At 37.2% G+C, this 12,747-nt stretch overlaps 1 protein-coding gene across 1 annotated transcript in view; it reads right to left on the bottom strand.

Moving 5' to 3' along the window:
* Positions 1–10,955: 10,955 nt before the first annotated feature.
* ODAD2 (outer dynein arm docking complex subunit 2) overlaps positions 10,956–12,747 on the bottom strand; it is an 88,638-nt gene continuing 86,846 nt past the window's right edge. The window contains exon 19 of the mRNA XM_072413403.1: positions 10,956–12,076. Coding sequence (XP_072269504.1) covers positions 11,963–12,076 — 114 coding nt within the window. The 3' untranslated portion in view covers positions 10,956–11,962. The remainder of the gene's footprint in view (positions 12,077–12,747) is intronic.

Raw genomic sequence — 12,747 nt, 5'->3', positions numbered from 1 at the left:
TCTAATAAGTCGCTGATTTATGGATTTATGTGGTTATTAAAATAAAATCTTAACTGAGAACTGAAATGTAATATATTGCAGGATATCAGGTATTAGATATGGGCACTACATTAGTTACAATTTTTGCAAGTATAGAAAAAAAACAATGGTTTTTTGCAAAATTCTATTGTCCTTGTCGTTCCTGTGCACTAAATTATTATCACAAACAATGTAATAAGCCCTTAACAGCTATTTTCTCTGAACTACAGTACATCTCTCCCTATGTAATGAAGAGGAGGAGGGTGTTTTTATTAGTGAGACAATGCTGCCCTTCCATAAATATGGTGGAGTATAGGGCAGGCATGGGCAAACTACGGCCCGCGGGCCGTATACGGCCCAATACGGTTGTTTCTCTGGCCCTTTTGGTGTTCCGCAGCTTTGGCCGGTGCCACTGGGGGGGCACACCGGCCAGAGCCACGGAACACATTAACCGTTGATATCCCAGCTCGTGGAGGTGGGCGGGCTGTGTCCCTGCACATAACTTGCCCACTCTTCCATCACAGGCTCAGATCTGCGATGGGGGAGTGGGTGGGGTTATGCTACCATGATGTCACGTTCAGTGGCGTCATGATGGCATAACCCCGCCAACTCATCGGACAGGCCCCTCTTTCAAGTTTTTTATTATAACCCCTGGTATAGGGAATAACTACTATAGATCAGGATGTGAATTGTTTACAGGATTCACCAAAAGCATGAAAAAAGGAAATTAATGCAGCCACCTAATTTAAGAAGTGATACTCTAGGTTGTTTTTCATTTTTTTGTTTTTGAGTCTAGATAATTGTCTGGTGCCATTGTGTACCAGTGGCACTATAGTTTCAGTAATACCCAGTGTGCCCTAAGATTGGTGTCATGAAGGACTATGTATTACTGGCAATGCTGCTGCTGGTGGCACTATATACTAATATTTCTCAACCAGGGTTTCTCCAAGGGTTGCTAGGGGTTCCTTAAGCAATGAACAATTTGTGCCACACAGGTCAGTTACAACTGACGCCAATGATCTTTTTGGCTATCTGTAAGGATAACATTCTTCCTCCTGGTCAGCAATATAATAGACATTCTTCCTACTGACCACCACACTAATGTACTGTGATCTGTGAATATAGTAATTATAGCAGGGATTCTCTGAAGACCCGAAGGTTAATTTAAGTGATAGTAAATGGACTTTCACCAATTCTATTCAGCAACGGAATCACTAATGTGACATAGGCCTAAAAGACCCACAAAGTGAACCCTGAACACATAACTATTCCCATCATTTTTTCATGGGAATTTTTAGATGAGATTATTCTAAAATAATGGGAATGAAAAAACATTTTGTAATATTCTCATCTAATGTCATGAATCCAAAGAGGCAGCAGGAGATCAGTACTGTTAAGATGCAAGAAGGAAAAAAAAGTGAATGTGTACGTATCACGCACAAAGGAGCAAATTCCAAGCAAACAGTAATAATGGTGGAAAGAGAATTCAAGGTCATCAGGGTGCCCTGAATCAACATATATGGACAACATAGTCAACTGGAATCTCACCAGGCCTCTCCAATACTATTCTTCTCTATTTGTGGTCAAGAAGTCAAACTTCTACCTAGTCCAGCTATACAAATTAATGGGCTTGATTTATTAAAACTCTCCAAGACGGGAAAAGATAGACTATCACAGGCGAATCTGGGTGATGAAAAAAAGCAAACCTGGATTACCTAAAATCATTTGCTAATATTTGCCAAATGCTGAGCTAGATCCAGTCCAAAATTGCTGGATCACCCAGATTCACTCATGATAGTCTATCTTCTCCAGTCTTGGAGCATTGATTTGATCAATCAGGCCCACTGTTTGTCAAAAGTATGTTGATATTCCTCTAAATAATTCAGTTTAGGTATTTTTACTGAAAGGTAGTGTTAATACTACAGCATACAGCATTTGTGCACTTCCAATTTTATGGTGCCAGTTTGGGGAAAACCTTTCCTTGCACCACTATGAATGTGCTGTTGTGTACAAAGTGAGGCCAGTCTTTGAAGAGTTTGGTGTGTAGGAACTTGTTTGAACCATGGTTTTAGAACGGGATGTCCAACAAGCTCCTATAGGTGCCCACAAATGTTTAGCCACTTAGCTTTCTATAAGTGATTTGCTTTGCCTCTCTGGAATTCTAGCTGTATGTGGAGTGAGTGGCGGCTGAAGTTGTGTTTGGCGGGATCCTAATATATTTTACACACTTTGTAAAGAATAAGCTGTGCAATGTGACTATTCCTCTGACACCTGTGTTTTAGTTTTCTCCTGGCAATATAAGCTGTATGTAAAGATAGGTCGGACTTACATAATATCCTCTGCAACTCACATTTGCATATTTCCTTACCGGCTGTGTGAAAGACTTCCCTTTAATTCATTGCTAACACGTGGACCATAAAGATAGGCTGCAGTTTGCCAGGATTTGGAAAAGCTTGAAAACTTAGCCTGCTGTGGGGTCCCTATGACAGATTTGTGGGGCCTTCATGTACTTCTGTAACAGCGCTATGAACCTTTTTTTCAATGGATAAAAACAATCTCGACCCAAGGTGCCTATAAACTTGCCAACTGCGGTATGAAAAACAGGGTTTCACAATCAATGAGTCAGCAAGCCGAATACCTACAGCAGTTTGAGACACAGAACACATATTCATACTCTAAATTCATTATTGCAGGGTCAATCTTTTGTTTGATTAAAATAGTCTACATGTGCTTTTACTATTAAAATTCCAGCCTCTGTGACCTGGACACTTTTGTTTGGGGTCTAGCTTGGGATATTTAATGATACACAACCTTAATTTTAAAAATGTCAAAAGAAAAAGCTGTCTATACCTACCTATTATGTAAAATGAGAGGCTGGTGCATCTTAAGTTAACCCTCCTTCTTCCCAAGCAGTTTAATTTTCAAGGAACGTAGATAGGGGAGGGTTGGGGGTGCTGAGTTTACAAGGTAAGTACAAGGTACTTCAGCAACAAGGCTTCCTGAACCATGGATTTTATTTCATCTAGAAATGAAATGCCTTATATAGTTTATTGGGGACAAATGATGAACAGTCCTTACCATTGTTAAAAAAAAATGTATTTTATTTATTGGATAATTTCTGCCAATTCAAAGCGTGAAGTCACTGATATAAAGTGACAGCATTTTGTCTGGAAAAGGGAAAGATTTAATCTGCATCTGTTGATTCTTATTTAACTTTCCCAGCAAAATTTAATAAAACAGATTAGATTATAATCATAAAACAGGGAATCTTCCATTCTCTTAAACATTCCTTAGTGGGAACACATGAACCTGGAAGAATCCCACAAGGAAATGCCAGATTCTCTGTTTTATAAATAGAGCTGTTGGTGTTTATAGTTAGGTAAAGATCTTCTTTAAACCTTGAAAAGTTACATCATTATTTAATAATACATTTCCTAAGCCAAATAAATACCTTTACACTTATTTTATTTAATTGAGTTAATAATTTTCTAATTTCATGAGGCTGGGTTGATAGCTTAATTTACTTTGGAAACATCCAAGTGCTCCATGGAAAAAGGTAGGTAACCTATGCACCATATGGGGTCTAGAATAAAACTTATATTTTGCATTATTATTCCAACACATTTTGTGGTTTCAAAAGTTGTTCTCTGGAACACTGGTTCTGATACTGCTATACCATTTTCTACACCGATATACACCGCAATGCTAACTTGGCATGTTTCAGAATCCGCATTCCTGGTTCCTTGTATGTACATACAGCCTCAAGGTTAGGGGATATTTGGTACCCACAAAACAAGTTGGCCTAATTTAGCAAAATGCAATAAAGTTTTACTCTGTACCCCGTGTATAGAATAGTGCTTCTATTATCTACCTTTTTTGCAGGTTTTTCTTTCTTTCTGTAGTCCCATTTTTCCTTACATCCTGTCTGTATGGCATTTGTACATGATTTGGGGCTGCAGTTACCACTAGGGTAGAAGGGACAGAAAGACAACAATAAGAACATTATAATAGATTATTTGTCTATTGGGATTGTCCATACCCTATCCTCAATCCTTTTTTCTTTACATACAAAAAATGTTTAAACGTAATTTTTTATAGTCTCCCTACCCTGACCTAGACCATCCTACTACCGTCATAACATCCTCAATTGCATATTATCCTTAGACCTTTGCAGGCGGGGTGCGTTTTGTTTTATAGTGCATTTATCCTTTAAGATAAACAGCTGGCAAATCACTGAATATAGAGCTGATACATCTATAAATAAAGAATTTCCTGCCAAACCATGTGTAATTGTGTTCAGCCAGTCTTGTCATTAAACCCCAACCACATATCATCAAATCAGCAGTGTAATGAAACTCATTGATTGAACAGAATGCAGATTGTTCAACTTTAAGCTTTCCCTTTCTAGTATTTGTTTAAAGAAATTTCACTTCATCTGCATACTTGATCCAGATTAGTGACTAAGAAGACATTGAAGCCACTGGATTTGCATGACAACCGCAACCAGTACTTTGAGATGGAGAGCTCAGAAACGACAGCTTATATATTCCCTAAATACTAAGGACTTTAATTAGTTTCATTTCCTGACACATGACAAGTCATACAATACCAAGGATTTCCTGTACAAGATGGGAGCAATAGAAAATCTGCTACCACTAAATCATTCTGTTTAGTTGACATTTGCAGCAATTATCATGCCTGTTCAATAGGTAATGTTACACCAGCTCCGCTCTGCATCCGGTATATTCTATACTCTGCTCACACTGTCCCTGACATAATACCCCTTGACATCCCTACCTGCCTATAGACAGACCAGGATATTCAGCTCAGTGCTTTTCATGCATCATCCTTTATGGGAGAAATTCCCTTTGACATTTAAATGGCTCCTTATTGGTAGAGAGGCTGATTTCCAGTTCATTGGTTTGTATTTGATTTCTGTCTCTGCAAATGAATTGTAAACATAGTTTAGTATTGCTTCAGATGTACTATAAACCATTTTATTCATGATTTAGCAATGATCTGATCTGTGGAAGTTGACTAAGCACAAAGGACCAGTCATCAATATTGCCTATGGTCCTCATGCAACAGATTTTTTCTCCAATATTGACTTACCATGACTTGTACACCACCATGCGTGGTCACCTTTGTTGAGGCAGGGTTGTGTTTGCTTGTCTCTAAGCAGACCAATTGAATTACTGATGACTATTGGAGGAATATTAAAGCAGTAGAGCTGAGTAAAAGAAAAAATTGTTAAGGTGATGAAATAGAGACAGGGAGATCCTTGCACTGTAGGTCCTTGCGTACAACTTTCTTTCCAGCAAGCATAATAGTAGTCACATTACCAAATCTTACCCTAAATATGCTGAGACTAGTAGTCAGAGGCAATAATAACTTGAACGATTTCCAAATTGTACTTCTATTTATCAGAAAAGATAAATCTTTAAGGATACTGCATATGGGCAGCACAATTGGCTCAGTGGCTAGCACTCTCACCTTTGCAGCACTGGTTTGAATCTGGGCCAGGACACCATCTACAAGTAGTTTGTATGGTCTCCCAGTGTTTGCTTGGGTTTCCTAACACATCCCAAAAACATTTAGGTTAATTGGCTTTCCCTCCAGAAAAAACTGTCCTTAGCCTGTGTAAATAATCTATGACTATGGTTTATGGGACGTTAGTTTGTGAGCTCCTTTGAGGGACAGATAATGACATAACTATGGACATTGTAAAGTGCTGCGTAGTATGTTGGCGCTACATAAATAAATAATTAAATAATAGGTACAATTAACACCAGTTTAACCCCAAAAGCAAAACTGTAATATACTGAAAATAACTTAAGAATAAGAATACAAAAAAAAAAATGAATGCATCAGAGCCACCATGATCATTTAATTTCAGAGCAGCCATGATCATTGGATGGTATGGACTCTGATGGAAATCAGTTATATTCTGTACTTGGATTACTACACTAGAAGTCAGTTTGGGGCTACAAAATAACTCTCCTCACTGAATCAGCTCCACTTTAAAGAGAACCTGCCTTTACTGTGTATATGCATGAATAGATGATATCAATCTACATCTTTTAAATACAGTCCCCCCCCAAAAAACAGTGATTTTTGGACAACCCAAAACTTTAAATTACACCAATATTGATATAAAGATACATTATTTTATTCACAATCAATAAAAACAATTACAACAACAATTTCCTGGTGGAGGGATAGGACAATGTGAACACTATCCCGAGAAGTATCTGGGCATAGTAAATGTTGTATAGATGATATAAATGATAGATTTAAATGATAGACAGATGCTAAATAATATTTTTTTACATACCTCACCTCCAGTAGGTATACCATACCTACCTCCAGTCTGTATTTCAGTCTAGTTTAATATTAGCCTCCTGTATCTTCCTGCAAAGCAAGAATTAAATAGGAATTTATAAAGTAAGAGGGAGCAGTGCAAGTCAATCACATTATATTATATTATACAGATTGGTGTCTAATAGGACGTAATGAAAGCAAGGCAGACCTTATCGGTATTCTTTTAGACTATCCAATTACAGGCAAAAGTGGCCCTTGACCAAGCTATGTTGATTTAACTGCAGGAAGAAAAAGTGAGGTCAGATGCTGACAGTGATATCCAGAAGGGATATTTTATTTAAAGAACTTCCAGAACAGAACACAAAGATGTGCACATCATACCATGCCATGTTTGTGCTCCTCTACAAGGGTGTTAGTTTAAAGCAAGAGGTCTATCTGGGTTGGGTAAGTGTACGTTAAGAGTGCCATTACTCTTTAAGTGTAATTCTTCACAAAATAGTCTGTAATATACAATCACAGACCCTGTTTTTTTGTTGGGCCAAATATTTCTGTGAGTGTCTTAAAACGATATTCTTTCCACGTCACTTATATTAGTAAAGAGAATTCGATAATTGTAAAAGTAAAAAGACAAAAATGTATTTTTATTACTATTGCACCAAAGTGGGTACACCATAATTTAGTCATTTACTTGAAATATGTGGCCTTTAATGTTAAGCATGTGCCATTGCCTTTGAATGCAGTGCCAAGTAAAACAAGAATGGGAATAAATTGTGTTTATATAACAATTTATGGCACGTTATTTATGAGGTATTGATTGCATGAAATACATTTACACGTTTATGTTTTCAGTAAATTTTAGGAAGCTTTGCACTGAGACTGTTATGCTCTTGTGATTTTAATAAATACAATGTGCGTATTTATCAAATTTTTTTTTATAGACAGCCATTCTGGTTAGAGAAAGCTTGAAGAAAACTCCACTTTCTTTTAATAAATGTATCACAAGTCCTTTTGTAACATAAAGCTGAATCTCAAAATATAAAATGAATAGCCAAGCAACAGTAAAAAGAATACAAAAAAAGCTTTTGCTGCAATACTCATCTTCAGTTCTGAGCTATTCCACAAAGTAATTGTTTTCCACCACTAGATGGTCCAGTGTTATTAACCCAGGTCAGGCCTACAACACAACATCGTAATGTACCCTGGGGCCAGATTGTTACTGCAATCAGAGGTTGTATATATATATTTAATGCCAAGGACCACCACTGTGCCACCAAAGGAACAGGGAAAAGACTTGGGACATTACCATTTCCATCAAATGACTTTTAGAAAAAGTTATATTGATTCACAGTGGGGGACCTGTAACTTAGGGAGCTTGAAGAGGAGTGTTTTTCCTATTTTTACAAAGTTTAAAACTTTGTTGTAATTACAATCTCCCTTACTGTTTATTCTGTAATTCTATGATTAACTATAACTGCAAAACAATACACACTGGGGACATATCGGGTGCCATTCACTATTTCATGGTTTACGGCTTTTACTAGCAAGTGTTGCCTAATTACAAAACTGGTTTCAATCAGAGATATTGGGCCTGATTCATTAAAGCTTTTCAGGACTGGGCAGCTCTCCATATAAATCAGACAGCATAGGCCCTAATTTATTAAAGCTCTCCAAGACTGGAGACTCTTTCATCAGTGAAGCTGGTGATCCAGCAAACCTTGAATGGATCTGGTCCCGGATTGAAAACATTTGCTAACAAATAGCAAATGACGTGTAAGGAATACATTCCAGGTTTACTGGATCACCCAGGTTAACCCATAGCAAAGGACCCTATCACACGTGCTTGGGTTAGCATGATCTCCCAATACCAAGTAAGACCAGGAAACTGGCTTTATTTCCACAGAAAATGATCTGATTGTCAGCAAAAATTCATAACAGCCGAGTCAATCTGGTGAGCAGCTTAACTCCTCTGTTACGGTTACATGCTTTACCATAACATGTTCCTTTGTACCATAAAACACACTCTGTTAAGAAATGTACATTTAGATGAATCGGCCTAATGATGCCGATTTCACTCTGTTTGCCATGTGCTAGAACTTATGTTATAGTAAATCAGCACTTTTTTGTGGTCAGGGCTGCTTGGTTTGTGTAATGACCTCATAAACCTGCTCTTTTCAGGAATGGTAATAAAACATAGACTTTAGAAAAATAAAAATGTGTGGGACTCCAGCAGGCCTGTTCTGAGGGAATTCTGGTTTTCAGAGTAAGCATTTTTGTGTATCATTTATTACAGTCATGCGTTTTGGTGTTTTACTTGGATTAGTTTTTATGTGATATGGAAATTGTCTTTATTCGCAGCTATATCAGGGGTTGCATGTCATAATTAATTTTAGGGGCTTTTATGAATGGTGTTTATATTATATGAAACTTGGATCATTAGGGGGGCTAGGAGACTAAAGAAACATTTATAGAACTCAAATTCTACTTCCCTTAAAGGGAATATTCAGTACAAATGAAAACACCACTGTCTGTTCAGGATACACACAAAGAGTAATGTAAAGTGGGGTTCCCATCTCTGTCAGACCCCTTTAGACTAAGGGAAGGGCCACTATAAACTAGTGAACCTGTAATTATAATGATAGAAGGTCCTATAAAACATTGCTGGGGTCCCATCTGCAATGGGTAGTGTTCATCTGTTGTACTGAGCACATTGCAAAGTATTTGCATAAGACATGCTCATTTCAAGATGCTTAACTTTGCACTCATTTTCACACCGCAGGACTTCGGGCCTTATTTTTTTAAAGCTTTCCGGGTCTGGAGAGGATACACTTTCATCAGTGAAGCTGGGTGATGGATTTCCTCAAAGTTATTTGCTATTTGTTAGCAATTGTTTTTAACCCTGGATCAGATCTATTCCATGTTTTCTGGATCACCCAGCTTACCTTAAATTGTATCCTCTCCAGCCTTGGAGAGCTTTAATAAATAATGTCTATTGTCTCACGTAGCCTGATTTATTCCTAAATTACTTAATCATCCAAATTCACCCATAATAGTCTATCATCTCCAGTTTTGGAGAGCTTTAATAAATCAGGCCCACAAAATCCAATCAAATCTATATACATTGGGCCTGATTTATCAAGGATACACTTTCTTCAGTAAACCTACAATACAGCAAACCTGGAATGGATCTGGTCCAGGATTAAAAACATTTGCTAACAAACAGCAAGTACCTTTCAAGAAATCCATTCCAGGTTTACTGGATCACCCAGGTTCATAAATGAAAGTGTATCTTCTCCAGTCTTGGAGAGCTTTAATAAATATGCCCATTCGTTGGAAAGCAAACCTATTTGCTCTTGAGAGCAACTTTATATACATGAGCCTCCACGACCTCCTTAATATTAATCATCAACATTTACTACAGTCCCAATGATCTGGTCCTTTAGGGAAAAATCATTGAGTAGGTCAGGGCCTATCCTTGTGTAGGGCAGTGTCTGCAGTCTGATCTCCCTCTTTTGACTTCTGTTTCAGAGCAGCATTTGACTTATAAGCCTGCTGATTATTGCTGTATAGAGGATTCTGAATGCTAGCTACATTTATAGTCTGTGGTATCACCTAATTTTAAAATAGGATATAGCTATGTGACCATGGTGTTTTTCAGGAACCATTGAAAACAATAAACAGTTTATAAGAAGGATGCAGTAGATGTGGAAATTCTCATTGTAAGAAGTTAAAACTGAACCCTTGTAATAAAGAGATTTGTGTTATATCTACATTGGCACAAAAATATTCTACTGCTTGAGTACAGCCTGTATTCCCTATGTATACAAATCTTGGTACATTGATGTCTACCCCTGGATGTATTTTAGGGCTTATAAACCATAGGAAATATTTAGTTTAGGTTTAGGTAAACTGTAACTTTCCATCTATTGCAAGTCCCAGCATGGCAAATCATACTCACTGGATGCCTGAAGAAGCTTGGATGTCAGCATCTAATTTATATATCAGCTTCTTTGGTATAATTAGATGTTGGAAGCAGGTATGATTGTAACACTGAAAGAAGTGACACTATTCTGTTGGAATGAAGTGGACATTCCAGCTTGAGTTCGTCTGTACTGCCAGATGTCAGGTCTGATTGGCAGTCAGTGTGTTGCTTAGGTCTAAAAATATAGCAGAGAACACAATGACAGGTTTATAAGATCCAGGGCGGTAACATACTGTGAAATGTACATCAGTTTTGACTTAAGCGGACATAGTGGACATATTATGTTTTATGGATTTTACTAGTGATGCATACTGGGCAATGTACATAGTGCTGTCTGAACATTTCGGAAAGCATTTTGAGTACAGTCAGTGTCAAAGAACAGGTTTATAACTGAATCCTTTTCAAGAATAACAGACGGTGGTGGTGCCAGAGGAAGGCATCTTGTCACCTGGCTAACAAAGATCCAGTTTTTAAAATATAACACATTTTAAATAGTTCAAAAAAGATAAGACAGAGAGAAAAAAAAACACAAATTCAGCCATTTTTTACTTTTGGATAGAGAAGGGGAAAAGTTATAACTTTGTCAGTATTTTTAGATGGTGTTTGTTGAGGAAAAAAACAGACAAGTCAAAAAAAGTCAAGTTTAAAAGTTCAATTTATTTAACAAAAAGCCAATGTTTTGGGTTTTTTTCATCAGGACTACAAGTACATAACATAAAGAATAGAACAAAAAAATGTATCTGTCATCTTTGTATTGAAGTGAATGGTTGTGTAGGAAATGCACAGTACATTTTTCAAAATAAGGTTAAAAAAGAACAAGTATTATAAATATAACCCTCCAAATACTGGAATAGAAGTTATTTACTGTGCATACCCAACAGGTTGAAATTAAAATTTTCATATTTATTATTACAGCATTTTTTGAACATTAATACTTAGTAAGACATTCAAAACTCTCCCAGTGCCACTAATCCTTGCTTCAATCAGGGGAAACTTCTGGATAAAAAAACAGCAGAATCCAACATTTTTGGTAGAGTTGTGAATCCTTGCTGTACTCAGTGGTTCCTTCCCCCATCCCTGTACTAGGTCCTGTAGTTAGATGGTGGGTTTTGGGAGATACCAAGGAAGACAAAGGTGAAGGAGGAAAAAAAACTTCTTGGAAGTGCTGGATTCTATAGTGAATGTTCTGAAGCTGGTGGTTTCTGTTTACTAAGACAGAGATTAGTATTGCGGGTAGCAGGAGAGGTGACTATTCAAAAAGACTGAGCCAAATTGTTTTGGTGAATGTAACCCCGAGACATACATGTGTGTTACTTATCTTTTGTTCCTTTGTTTTTATTATCCAATAACTTGCAGTCCGAACTTCTACTTCCAGCTAACTGTTCAAATGGTTCAAATGGTAAGTGTTTCATGAGACTTCTACATGTAAGCTTTTCTGTGAAACTCAGTGCAAAAAGAAATGGCTGGAAGTAAAAAAGTTTATTTTGGAGACACCAAGTTTATGGATACAAAGGGGAAATGATTAGCATTTACACATGCATGTCTCATAATCCCTCTACAACTAATATGTGGGAGCAGAGTTTCCCATTAAATAGTAACCCAATGTGAAATTTGCTTTAAGTAGTACAAGTAGTTTCTCGTAATTTAACCATATCTTGCTTTTTCATTAGCCAGAGCCAATCTTCGTATATTAGTTATGCAACCAGCAGAAGCTTCTTGGAGAACTTTATCAGCAGAGCCAACCATGTCAATCAACAGCTGAAAAAGAAGTAAAGTCATATTTAGTAATCTTAGTAGAGCATGGATGTGGGGGGAAGTAGTACACAATAGGAAACATGCAATGCTTTTGCTTACAGAGAAAACATTAACTTCAGATGTACATGTTCCTTTGGAAAGCTCACAATAGGCTTGCAAGGAAGAGCACGCATTTACATCTAAAGGTTATTCTGAGGATAACTTCCTCTATCTAATTAGGAAAATACTTCTTGCCTCCTTCATATTTTCATTCTTTTTGTATATGTTCTAGACCAGAGTTTCTAAACCAGGGTTCCTTTCAGAGGCAGCTAGAGGTTCCTTAAGCAATGACCAAGTTGTGCCTCTGTTAGGTTAAGTGACACCAATTTCTGATATCTGTAAGGGAGGCATTCTTTCACCAACTGACAATGTAGAAAGCATGCTTGATCACCATGCTATAGTACACTGTGAGTTGTGGATATAGTAATTATACCAGGGGCTTCTTGAAGACCTGAAAATTATTTTAATGGTTCCCTTACGTTAAAAAGGTGAGAAAGGCTGTTCTAAAAACTCCCCCGAATAGACAGGCTTTATTACACAGTATACATACATTGTATGGCTCTCTATGTGTATTATTATATCAATAGGTTAAACTATAGCAATTTAGAATACAATGGTTAATAGTGTGTCTCTAA

This window comes from Pyxicephalus adspersus, chromosome 5 (assembly GCF_032062135.1).
Source record: "Pyxicephalus adspersus chromosome 5, UCB_Pads_2.0, whole genome shotgun sequence".
Classification (NCBI taxonomy): domain Eukaryota; kingdom Metazoa; phylum Chordata; class Amphibia; order Anura; family Pyxicephalidae; genus Pyxicephalus; species Pyxicephalus adspersus.
Note: the sequence above shows the minus strand (reverse complement) of the source record. Positions and strands in the feature narration are given on the sequence as shown.